General features: G+C 34.6%; 1 protein-coding gene across 1 annotated transcript; it reads left to right on the top strand.

Annotated features, from left to right (window-relative positions):
• The first annotated feature begins 4,263 nt into the window (after positions 1-4,263).
• On the top strand, positions 4,264-10,730 carry LOC133338472 (gamma-glutamyl hydrolase B-like). The gene is made up of 5 exons (XM_061546643.1): positions 4,264-4,433; positions 7,286-7,336; positions 7,398-7,642; positions 10,160-10,364; positions 10,430-10,730. Exons 1-5 carry the CDS (start codon positions 4,264-4,266, stop codon positions 10,728-10,730), a joined length of 972 nt encoding a protein of 323 aa, XP_061402627.1.
• Positions 10,731-13,021: the final 2,291 nt, after the last annotated feature.

Genomic DNA, 13,021 nt, shown 5'->3' with positions numbered 1-13,021 from the left:
ATCTTTATAGGAGAGTTGAAAGGAGTGTTGAAGGATGACTTTTTGGCGACCATAAGGGAGTCTTATTGACGAGCTGAAAGTAATCTTTATAAACGAGCTGAAGGGAGATATTATATGTGAGCTGAATGAAGTCTTTATAGGCTAGCTGAAGAAAGTCTTTATAGGCAAGCTGAAGGGCGTCTTTATAGACGATTTGAAGGGAGTCTTTATAGGCGAGCTGTATGGAATCTTTATGGACGAGCTATATGAAGTATTTATGGACGAGCTGAAGAGTGGTTTTATAGACGAGCTGAATGCATTCTTTATAGGTGAGCTCAAGGAATTCTTTATAAGCTAGCTGAAGGAATTCTTTATAGGCGAGCTTAAGGGAGACTTTATAGGCGAGTTTAATGCTGTATTTATATATGAATGGGAAGTATGCAGTTTTTATACCTTTCACCACACTGTGGTACAAGGTATTATGTCTTTGTACATATATTTTTAACAAGCAAAAATAATCGAGATAAGACCCATGGTTCCTTTTGAGAATATGCATAGAATTTCTGAGTCATTTATGCGTGTCCGTCCGTCTGTCCATGTTAAATTGTAAACAAAGTACAGGTCACATTTATGATCCGAATTGGATGAAATTTGGCACAGTTCATTTGTTTGGCCCAAGGACGAACCCTATTGAAATTGGGACAAATCGGTTCAGATTTAGATATAGCTCCCATATATATTTTCGTCCGATTTAAGGTAAATGGTGCACCAAAGTCCCTATATATCTTTCGATTTGCATGAAATTTGGCACAGCGTAATGAATAAAGTCTAGAATGATGTCTGCCAAGTTCCGTGAAAATCGTTTCAGATTTAGATATAACTCTCATATATATCATTGTCCGATTTAAGGTAAATTGTGTACCAAAGTCCCTATATATATTTCGATGTGCACGAAATTTGGCACAGCGTATTAAATTAAGTCTAGAATGATGTGTGCAACGTTTCGTGAAAATCGGTTCAGATTTAGATATAGCTCGCATATATAGCTTCGCCCGATTTTAGGTAAATATACCACTAAAGTCCCTGGAAATCTTTTGACTTGCACGAAATTTGGCACAGCGTAATGAATAAGGTCTAGAATGATGTCTGCCAAGTTTCGTGAAAATCGGTTCAGATTTAGATATAGCTCGCATATATAGCTTCGCCCGATTTTAGGTAAAAAGTCCCTGGAAATCTTTTGATTTGCACGAATTTTACCATAGCGTACTGACTTAAGTCTAGAATGATGTGTGCAAAGTTTCGTGAAAATTGGTTCAGATTTAGATATAGCTCCCATATATATCTTCGTCCGATTTAAGGTAAATTGTGTACCAAAGTCCCTATATATCTTTCGATTTGCACGAATTAAGTCTAGAATGATGTTGCTAAGCTTCGTGAAAAGATCCATAGCTAGGCCGATTGACACAACATACTAATATAATATAAATTAGTCTTTGGCACGTTTCCCCGAAATCGGTTCAGTTATATATATAAAACAAAAACGCGTCGTCTGTTAGGATACATATGTAGAATATACCCAAAGTGGTGAAGGGAATAATATAGTCGGCCCAGTCCGACTTTATTACTTTCCTTACTGGTTTTATTTTATGCTTTGCTGATGGTCCAGCCGAACTTCGTAATGTTTTTAGTTCTTAATTTCAATTATCCATCTCTGGTTCGAAATTTTATTTTTGAATTCATAAACAAAGCATAATTTTAGGATGGTGGACCATCAAATTAAAATATTTAGCAATTTGCATTATCAGTTTATGAAAAATTCAAATTTATTTACTAATTTCTTGAACTCGTCTTTGTTTCAAAAATGTAAATTGTAGATAATAGTTTATGATCTATCTTATCATCCATTGGACACCGATGTATTTTCTGGAAGTGTATTCTACAAAGCAACTAAGGAAACTGCTAACTTTATCAGACCTAGGATTTTGTTGTTGCTGCTTCTATAGTGTGCATGCTTGTGTATGTTTTTCAATAATGCCATAAAATTGATTTTAATTTCCAGTGTGAGTGAAAAACAAGAGGTTCATCTAGTATACCAATGATTGTGGGTAAATTCCCGATATTTGTTTTTGATTTCTTTTTCTAAACTGAAAAAGGTCTTTGAATGATAAATTTGGGTAACAAAGAAATGTTGAATATTGTAGAAATGTGAGATTATACAACTGCGTACTTTTTTAGAGACTAGCAATAAACGTGTCTATTCCGCCATGTTCGTCTGTATGTGGATATCACGATAGAGCTCGCAATATTAAAGATAGTTAATGTCAATATTCGGTATTTCGATGATTTTTTCAACCCACTTGTCCACAAATTTTATATATTTTGGATTCTCATTGTTTAGAAAATCGAGTAGCACGAAAAATTTTATTTCATCAGCATATTTGCATGTAGCTGGTGGTCCCACTGTTCACTATCCTGCCATGGATCGATCTATGGTGTGAACGCTATTACTACGAAAGGTAGGTCACCCTTTCGGTCGGTTGGGGCAGGTGTGAGTGGCGTGGGAACGAGCTACAATTGTCGGTATTTTGGGGTTCTTGAGCTCGATTTTCAACCGAATAAGCTGAAATTTGGTACATTGATTTCTTATTGGGTAATTAATGTCCCCACAAAAAATTATAAATATAGATCCACTTTTCCTGGTAGCCCCATATATCGGCACCTCCTAATTTTTAGTATTTTGGGGGTTTTGATCGTATTTTTCCACCAAATTGGCTGTAATTTAGTATTTCGAGTTCCTAATAGGTACCAAATCTCTCCACAAAAAATTATAAATATAGGTGAATTTTTTCGGATAGCCCCCATATAAGGGTACCCCCAATTTTCGGTATTTTGGGGTTCTTGAGCGCGTTTTTCAACCGAATTCTCTGAAATTTGGAACATTGGGTTCTTATTTGGTCCCAATTATCTAAACTAAAAATTATAAATATCGGGCCACTTTCTCTGGTAGCCCCCATATAACCGTACCCCCCAAATTTCCGTATTTTGGGGGTTTTGATCGCATTTTTCTCATAGAATTGGCTGTTATTTAGTACTTTGAGTTCTTATTGGGTAGCAAATTTCTCCACTAAAAATTATAAATATAGGTCCATTTTTTCGGATAGCCCCCATATAAGGGTACCCCCAATTTTCGGTATTTTGGGGTTCTTGAGCGCGTTTTTCTACCAAATTCGCTGCAATTTGGTAGTTTGTAGTCGTATGTGGTACGAAATCTCCCCACCAAAAATTATTAATATTCGCCCCCTTTTTGGGGTAATCCCCATATAACCCCCTTTTTTATATTAAAATAGTTATCTGATTTGTTCCGCGTTTTGGGTTTGGTTCTAACGCTCTTTTGTAATCATTTCACCTGCGGAGGATATCGAGATAAAAATAGAACGTAAGGTTCGATAATGAACTATATATGAACTGTAACCCGCATTTAGGCCTAGCTCCTGTGTGGGAGGTACCAGAAGAAGTGGACCGATATTCCCTATCTTCGAACTTGAACTAAGTTTGGAAGAAATAATATTTTCTGAAACAAATTTGGTCCAAAGAAACATGGGGTGTAGAACCATTTAACTGTGTCAAAGTGTATACAGCCTCCTTAGCCAAAAAGCTGAGGGTATATTAACAATTAAAATTTTCTGAAATTTGTGTATGTTGTGTATAACCATATGCGATTTTTTATGAACGTATTTTTTTACGACCCCCAATAAGCGTGAACTTAAAATACTTTTTTAGGGTATATGGATTTTTTTAATATTAACCAATAAATAGTTACAATATTTTCTTTCAATTTGAGTTATTTCTAGTGTTTGCTAAATAAATACGTTCTTATAAATATTTAAAAAATAAAAATCAGTCATCATACAGACTAACAAAGAGAATTTCTAGCGTTCATTCATAAAACACCATGGCCGTGAATAACTTAGAAATGCATACACATACACACACACTCGTATATACACATACACCTCATCGTCATTTTTTTCCTTTCTTTCGTTATTGTAGAATGCTTATTTGCTGTTATTGTTGTTGTTGTTTCTCTTTTATCCAAACAATGCAATTTCTATTCAGTGTGCATCAAGTTGTCGGCCACTAAACATCTGAGTGCCACAATTAAAACGAATTAGCGTGCGTATTTTTCTTCTTCTCACAAACCGAACAAAAAATAATTATAAGTTTGTTATTGAATTTGCCCTATCAGCCTGCAGTGTGAGTGAGGGTCAAGAAAAAAATTTCAAGATGATGGGAAATTTGCATTGCAATGAAACCGTTACACCTGTCATTGGTATCCTGTGCATGGATATTGCCACGACGTTGCAGAACAGGTATGGCAGGGAATACCAGAGCTACTTGGCTGCATCGTATGTGAGATTTTTGGAAGCAGCCGGTGCTAAAGTCATACCCATATGGTAAGTGAGTGTGAGTTCGCCTACCTCTTCCCCCATATTTGAAAAAAAAGAAAATATTTTTGAATTCTGAAATATAAAAAAGAAAAGAAAAACAACATTGTTTTGTAAACAAATCACACGAATACCTGCAAAAGATTGCATAAACAAACAGTTGACTGTTTGGGAGATTGATATGAAAATCCAAAAGAGATGAGAGCATTTTGAGAAAGAGAAAGTGTTCTGCAGAAGAGAAAGGCAGTTTGCTTTTGTGGGAAAAATCAATAACCTTAATATTAAATACATATTGCTTACGTAGTGTTGCCAATGGTCGAAAAAAATTTAGATAACGGTCATGTTTTTAAAATAATAAAAATATGCATTAATTAAAGTCTTCAATAGGCGGGGATTTAAATTAAAACAAGTGAAAAAGCGTTAAGTTCGGCCCTCCACCATAGTTATACTGACAGATACATGCAATGAAAATATAGGGAACTTACCCAAAAAGTGGGCATATACCGATAATTCTACAAACCGATTTATGTAAACCATTATGTACACCAAATACAAACTTCAGCAATTTTAATGGGCATTTTTTCTAAAATCTGTACCTCCTTCAGGATGTATCACCATATTGAGGAGATGCCTAAATGTCTGACAATATATTTCATTATAGTCATGTTTGAGTTTTTATCACAATATTTTTCGAAGGCGGAATGCTTACAACAGATGGCTAAATTGACTATTCCCCGTAACGACTACCCAACCGCAACACACGGAAAAAATCAGACAACTATTTTAATATAAAAGGGGGTTCTATGGGGACTACCTCTAAAAAGGGGTGAATATTAATAATTTTTAGTTGAGGAGATTTGTTACCATATACGACTACAAAATACCAAATTTCAGCGAATTCATTTGAAAAACGCCCTCAAGAACCTCAAAATGTCGAAAATTGGTGGTACCCTTATATTAGGGCTACCCGAAAAAATTGACCTATATTTATAATTTTTTGTGGAGAGATTTGCTACCCAATAAGAACTTAAAGTACCCAATTTCAGCGAATTCGGTCGAAAAATGCGATCAAACCCCCCAAAACACCACAAACTTAGGGGTACCCTTATATGGGCGCTATCCGAAAATATGGACCCATATTTATAATTTTTGACCAAAATTTATAATTTTTTGTGGAGAGATTTGCTATCCAATAAGAACTTAAATTTCAAAATTACAGCCAATTCGGTGAAAAATCCCGGTCAAAACCCCCAAAAAGTGGAAATTGGGAGGTACCCTTATATGGGGACTGCCAGAAAAAGTGGACCTATATTTATAATTTTTAGTGGGGAAATTTGGTACCCTATAAGAACCCCCTGTACCAAATTTCAGCGAAATCGGTAGAAAACCACGCTTAAGAACCCTAAAATACCGAAAATTGGGCGTACCCTTATATGGGGGCTACCCGAAAAAATTGATCCATATTTATAATTTGTAGTGTAGAGATTTGCTACCCAATAAGAACTCAAAGTACCCAATTTCAGCGAATTCGGTCGAAAAATGCGATCAAACACCCCAAAACAACGCAAAATTAAGGGTACCCCTATATGGGGGTATCCGAAAATATACACACATATTTATAATTTTTAGTGGAGAGATTTGGTACCCAATAAAAACTCAATGTACCAAATTTCAGCGAATTCACTTGAAAAACACGCTCAAGAACCTCAAAATACCGAAAATTGGGGCTACCCTTATATGGGAGCTATGCCTAAACGTGGACCGATAAAGCCTATCTTCGAACTTGACCTGACTGCAAAATTTTGGCGATCTATCTCAATTCCTTTAGACGCTAGAGTGATTACAACAGACAGACAGACGGACAGTCGGAATTTTACGCTGATCAAGAATATATATACTTTATAGGGTCGGAAATGATTATTTTGGGTCGGAAATGATTATACATACAAGGAGCGCTAATATATACAATATCTTGTAGATAGATACATATGCTCTTTAGAGAACCTTTGAAATGAATCAGGCGAAATTAAGGGGACCCCCATTCTCGGTTTCAAACCGGACTGGGCCGACTATATGATACCCTTCACCACTTTGGGTATATTCTACATATGTATCCTAACAGACGTCGCATGCTTGTTATATATCTATATCTGAACCGATTTCAGGGAAACTTGCCAGAGACTACTTTATATTACTTCAGTGCGTTGTGTCAATCGGCCTAGCTGTAGATCTTTTCACGAATCTTAGTAACATCAATCTGGACTTAATTCAGTACCCTATATACCCTACATTCAATTCAGTACGCTATGCCAAATTTCGGGCAAATCGAAGGACAAGTAGGGACTTTCGTACACTATTTACATAAAATCGGACGAAAATATATATCGGAGCTATATCTAAATCTGAACCGATTTTCACGAAACTTAACATACATCATTCTATACTCAATTCTGTACGCTATACCAAATTTCGTGCACATCGAAGGAAATGTACGGACTTTCGTACACTATTTACATAAAATAGGGTGAAAATATATATGGGAGCTATATGTAAATCTGAACTGATTTTTCCCAATTTAAATAGGGTTCGTTCTTGAACCAAATATAATTTTTAAAACTACCAGGCCCATTGTTAATGCATATAAAATGTTTCATTGGTAGTCTCTAGCAAATATTTTTACAAAATCCACGCTCTTTAGTAGTCTTTAAAAAAGTTTTTCTTTAAATCCACGCCCTTTGGTTTGGTTCAAATCTTATTCAAAATCTTTTTTACAAATATTGGGAACTGGACGTTATAAAATTCCATAGAAAAATAATTTTTAAAATTAATAATTTATCATTTTTTATCTTGTTTCATTTTAGGAACAATCGACCTCGCATCTATTATGAATCGATAATGAATAAAATTAATGGGTAAATTAAATCGTCAAATATCACAAATTAAAAAACAAAAATAAAAAATATCCCTTTACAGAATTTTAATGCCTGGTGGGGCTATTTTCTTCAATCCGAAATTCTGTACCAAAGATATGACCAGCCATGCTTATACCAGTTCCAAAATAATTTTCGATATTGCCCGGCAATTAAAGCATTTTCCATTGTGGGGTACCTGTCTGGGTTATCAGCTGTTACTAACGCATTCAGCCGGTGTCGAAGATGTGCGACAGGATTGTAAATCTATGAATGTTTCATTGCCAGTTCAATTTGAGGATGACAAAGGTAAGAGGGTTTAGAGTCAGATTTTTTTTATCTATATATATAAAAGAGTTGCGTTATAAGTGACTGACTGATCATCAACGCCCAGACGAAACGGCTAAAGCTAGAAACTTGAAATTCGACATGTAGGTTGGGTTTGGTGGGGAAGCGTGTGATAAGGCGCGGTTTTTGGATATTCGTACTAAAAGGTACTAAAAAGTACTAAAAACTGTATTACGCGGGAACGGTTAGATGTAGAATTCTGAAATTTGGTATGCAGCTTTTCCTACGATAAGCAAAGTGGTATATGTGAAAAAATTTTGGAATTTAGTACTAAGAGGTACTAAAAAGTACTAAACATTATATTTGAATAGAATCTATAGAGATGTATATCTGAAACTTGGTATGAGGCTTAAGCTATTACGAATAGAATGAGGTAGAAAAATATTTCTTGGAAATTAGTACTAAAATGGTACTAAAAAGTACTAAAACTCTATAACTCACGAACGGTTGGAAGTACAACTCTGAAATTTGGTATACAGCTTTGTTAATAATAGGGGAAGCGGTATGTGTGGATTTTTTTAATTTAGTACTAAAGGTACTAAATAGTTCTAAATAATGTATTAGAATGAAGCCGATAGAGATACATATCTCAAACTTGGTATGTAGTTTAAGATATTACAAATATAATGATATGCAAAATATTTTTTTGAAAATTAGTACTAAAATGTACTAAAACAGTACTACACCGCAACGGTTGGAAGTAGAACTCTAAAATAAGAATGTGTGAACAAATTTTGGAAATTAGTACTAAAAGTACTAACAAGTACTAAATATTTTACTACGATGGAACAGGTAAGGATAAATATCTGAAATAGCTATTACAAATAGAATAATGGGAAAATGTATTTTTTTGGAAATTAGTACTGAAATGTACTAAAAAATTGTAGATAGTATATTGCAATATAACCGACAGAGATAGAAATGTGAAACTGTCCATATAGCTTTAACATTTACAAATAGAATACTATACATAACATTTTTTTGGAAATTAGTACTAAAGTGGTAATAAAAAGTACTAACTAATAAAATACAATAGAACTGGTAGAAATATAAATCTGAATCTCAGTATGTAGCTTACTCTATTACAAATAGAATGTATGCATATATATTTTTTAAATTAGTACTTAATACTGTAGTATAATGGAACCGGAAGAAATACAAATCTGAAACACTATTACAAATAGAGTAACATATTTTTGATATTAGTACTAAAATGGTACAAAATATTAAATTATAATGGAAAAGCTAGAGATTAAAATATGTAGCTTAACTATTACAAATAGTGCGATATTTTTCGAAAATTGTATTAAATATTCTACCACAGTGTATGGCAAATAAATATAAATGTAAATTTAGAGTACAGTTTATTGGTTTATTGGAAATTAGTACTAAACGGCAACAAAAACACAAAATATTGCACGATGTGCAATTCGGTATGTAGCTTTGTATATTTTAAAAAGTGGAATATGCCAAAAAGTTTGTAACCTAACGGTACTAACAAGTACTAAATATTGTGTACGGTAGAATGGATTAATATAGGAACCTGTTATTAAATACTTATCTGGAACTATGCAAATAAACCTTTAAGCGTAAATATTTTCCAGAAATAAGTTCTAAAATTTACAACATATTGTACGGCGGTTCGGGTGCATATAGAATTTGGATTTTTCTATAAAAACAATGCTTTTCACAATTTTGTTTGACATTTGTACATAAAGTACGAAATATTGTTATGCTTGAAAGTACTAAATAGGATAGGTTAAAGACAGATATCCGAATTTTAGTATTTATCTTTGACTATGACAAGTAATATGTTTTATGGAAATATTCTTCGAAAATTTTTACTAAAAATTACTGATCGATCTATACTACAGCGAATAGTTATGTGAATTTTGGTTTAAACTTCCGATGTAGTGAGCAAACAAACCCCTGGACACAACAAGTACTAAATTATTGGCACTTTTAAATGCAAATGTTTCTACAATATCTACCACCATAACAGAACTGATATTTATTTCCAATAATGTTTCCAACCACACTGGAAATAATGGGCGGAATTTGTATGTCAAGGATATACAAAAAATACCGACAATTTTTTCCAATGAGGATTTTGTAACACGTATCGCACCGGAATAAATTTCTGCAATTTTTATATTACAAATTCGTACCATAAGAGTACAAAAGTATCATTAGTAATAAATTGCTGACAGGAACAAAGAAGTTTAAAAAACTTATTATGGTACTATTTGCATTGGTCCATCGGGAGGGTCGAGAAAATAGTACGCTTTCAGGAAATAATACAAGTTCATAAAAATTAAGATATAGGGCCTATTATTATTCGAAATGTTTCAAATTTATACTTAATCCTAAATTAATGTTTAATTAATATTTATTTATTTATTTGAATTATAAAAAGATCCGCTAACGACGTAGCGGGCCTATGCTAGTATTTTATAAAATTGTCTTCTTCTCTTTTAGTTTTACAAAAATCCAAATTATTTGCCGACCTAGACGAATCAGTGAAAGCACGAATGTCATCACAACCATTCGGTTACCATTACCACAAATATTGTATTACAAAAGAGGATTTGAGAATGTTTAAAATCGAGGACCAATGGCAGGTATTGGCCTGTAATAAGGATGATAATGGTTTGGAATTTATAAACATTGTAGAGCACAAAGAGTAAGTAAAAGAGCGAATTTTTTAAATAAATATATCTCACACATATATACATATATTTTCTCCAGATTTCCCTTCTATGGTTCCCAAATTCATCCAGAAAGGGTATTCAATGAAAATTTAGGCGATCAAGATCCATGCCATCACTGTCCCAGCTGTTATGAATTAAATCAATATTTTGCCAAATTTTTTGCTCAACAATGTCGTTTAAATGAGAATCGTTTCGCGGACGAAGGCCTTATAAGGTGTAATATTAATAATTATCCCCTCACCTTCACGGCCCAGGAGAAATTACATTGGCAATTGTGTTATCTTTTCAAAGCCGATACGGATTATCCAAATGAAGTTACACAAAGAATAGAACAATGAAAATGACAGCAGCCAATTAAAAATAAAATGTGATAAGAAATTGTAAGATAAGAGCGTCGACAAGGTTGATGTTTGATAGAAGTCACAAATCTGTGTTGATATTTTTAAATTTTAGTTAGATCAATTTTTTTGTGCTGTGTATTTAGAAAACAAATCAAAAAAATAATTATTATAATATATAAATATTTCTATATTAGTTTTATAAATGTATAATTAAAAAATATTCTTAAACTGGTTATTCTCAGAAAATATAAAAAACATGTTTTTCAAAAACTCCAATATTTAAGGTGACTCTTAAAATATTTTTCAAAAAATCTAAATCGGGTACTCTCATTCTTTATTCTTTAAAAAATCCAAGGCTTATGAAGACCATCTAAAATTCCAAGCTTTATGGGGGCACACAAAAAATACTTTTTAAACCAGTAAGGAAAGTAGTAAAGTCGGACTGGGCCGACTATATGATACCCTTCACCATTTTGGGTATATTATACATATGTATCGTAACAGACGTTGGGTTTTTGTTATATATCTATATCTGAACCGATTTCAGGGAAACTTGCCAGAGACTTATGTATATTACTTCAGTACGTTGTGTCAATTAGCCTAGCTATGACCTTTTCACGAAGTTTAGCAACATCATTCTAGACTTAATTCAGTACGCTATGCCAAATTTCGTGCAAATCGAAAGATATATAGGGACTTTGGTACACAATTTACCTTAAATCGGGCGAAAAAATATATGGGAGCTATATCTAAATCTGAATCGATTTTTCCCAATCTCAATAGGGTTCGTCCTTGGGCCGAATAAGTTACCTGTGCCAAATTTCATCCAATTCGGATTATAAATGCGACCTGTACTTTGTTTACAATTTAACATGGACAGACAGACGGACGGACGGACATGCATAAATCAACTCAGAAAGTGATTCTAAGGAACCATGGGTCTATCTCGATTATTTTTGCCTGTTACAAACATATGCACAAAGACATAATACCCTGTACCACAGTGTGGTGAAGGGTATAAAAACCCTTTAAAACATTTTCCAATAAATCATTTGAAAATTTTTTAAAACATCCACGTCTTATTGCTTACTTATTTACCTGGCTTGTGGCAGAACTCTCGTTCCATAAGCCGAGCTTAGAAAAGATTTCCAGGCGCGTCGGTCTTTTGCGCAGTTTTTCCCCATTTGAAAGACCATATTCGACAATGTTGTCTTCGACTTGATCTCTGATCTATCTATCGTATTCGTGGCCTTCCCCTTCTGCGGGAACCATCAGCTGGTTCGATTTTATATGCCTTCTGGGCTGGGGCATCTTCATCCATTCTCACAACATGACCTAGTCAACGTAGTCGCTGTAGCTCAATACGTCTAACAACGTCGATGTCCTAGAATAGCAGGTACAACTCATGGTTCAGTCGACGGCGATATTCACCGTTAGCGCAGATCGGCCCATTGATATTTCGGATAATTTTTCTCTCAAACACTCCAAGAGCTGCCTCATCTGCTTGCGCAAGTACCCATGATTCATATCCATATAACAGCACGGGTAGTATCAGCGTCTTGTAGAGTGTGAGTTTTGTCTGGCGGGAGGTGGCCTTGCTTTTGATTTGTTTGCTCAGACCACAATAGCATCGGTTGGTCATCACTATCCTTCTCCGAATTGCAAAACTGATGTCATTCGTTTTGTTTATCGCGGTACCAAGGTATATACAATTTTTGACTACCTCGAAGCTGTAGTTCTCAAGTTCCACAGTTGGTTCAAGTATACTGGACGTCTGCGCGTTGATACCATCAGATTGGTCTTCTCACCGTTTACTGTCACACGCACTTTGGCAGACTCCTTCTCAATTTGTTCAAAGGTGGCTGTTACCGCTCTTAGTGTTCGACCTATTATGTCGATGTCATCGGCGTAGGCGAGTAATATGTATTGTTTGGTGTACAGAGTACCATTTCTGTTCACTTTGCCTCTCGTATGACCTTTTCTAGCAGGATGTTAAAAAGGTCACACGACAAACTGTCACCTTGTCTGAATCCTCGTTCGGTATTAAAGGGCTCTGACAGGTCCAACTTTAACTGTTGATCTTATGCCAGTTAAAGTTATCCTGCATAGCCGAATTAATTTTGCAGGAATGCCAAACGCAGACGGATAGGGCTGTCGAATGCGGCTTTATAGTTGACGAATAGGTGGAATGTGTCGATGTGTTTTTCGTGAGTTTTTTCGAGGATTTGGCGCAGTGTGAAAATCTGGTCAATGGTGGATTTGCCAGGTTTGACGCCGCATTGGTATGG

This window comes from Musca vetustissima, unplaced genomic scaffold (genome assembly GCF_032173495.1).
Source record: "Musca vetustissima isolate MV318-11 ecotype Yass unplaced genomic scaffold, APGP_CSIRO_Mvet_v1 utg35934, whole genome shotgun sequence".
NCBI lineage: Eukaryota > Metazoa > Arthropoda > Insecta > Diptera > Muscidae > Musca > Musca vetustissima.
This window is presented reverse-complemented; position numbering and strand designations above follow the sequence as displayed.

Coding starts and splice junctions, on each gene's coding strand:
- LOC133338472 (XM_061546643.1), top strand. CDS start 4,264: ATGATGGGAAATTTGCATTGCAATGAAACCGTTACACCTGTCATTGGT. Junction 7,337..7,397: donor ATAATGAATAAAATTAATGG/GTAAATTAAATC, acceptor ATCCCTTTACAG/AATTTTAATGCCTGGTGGGG. Junction 7,643..10,159: donor TCAATTTGAGGATGACAAAG/GTAAGAGGGTTT, acceptor CTTCTCTTTTAG/TTTTACAAAAATCCAAATTA.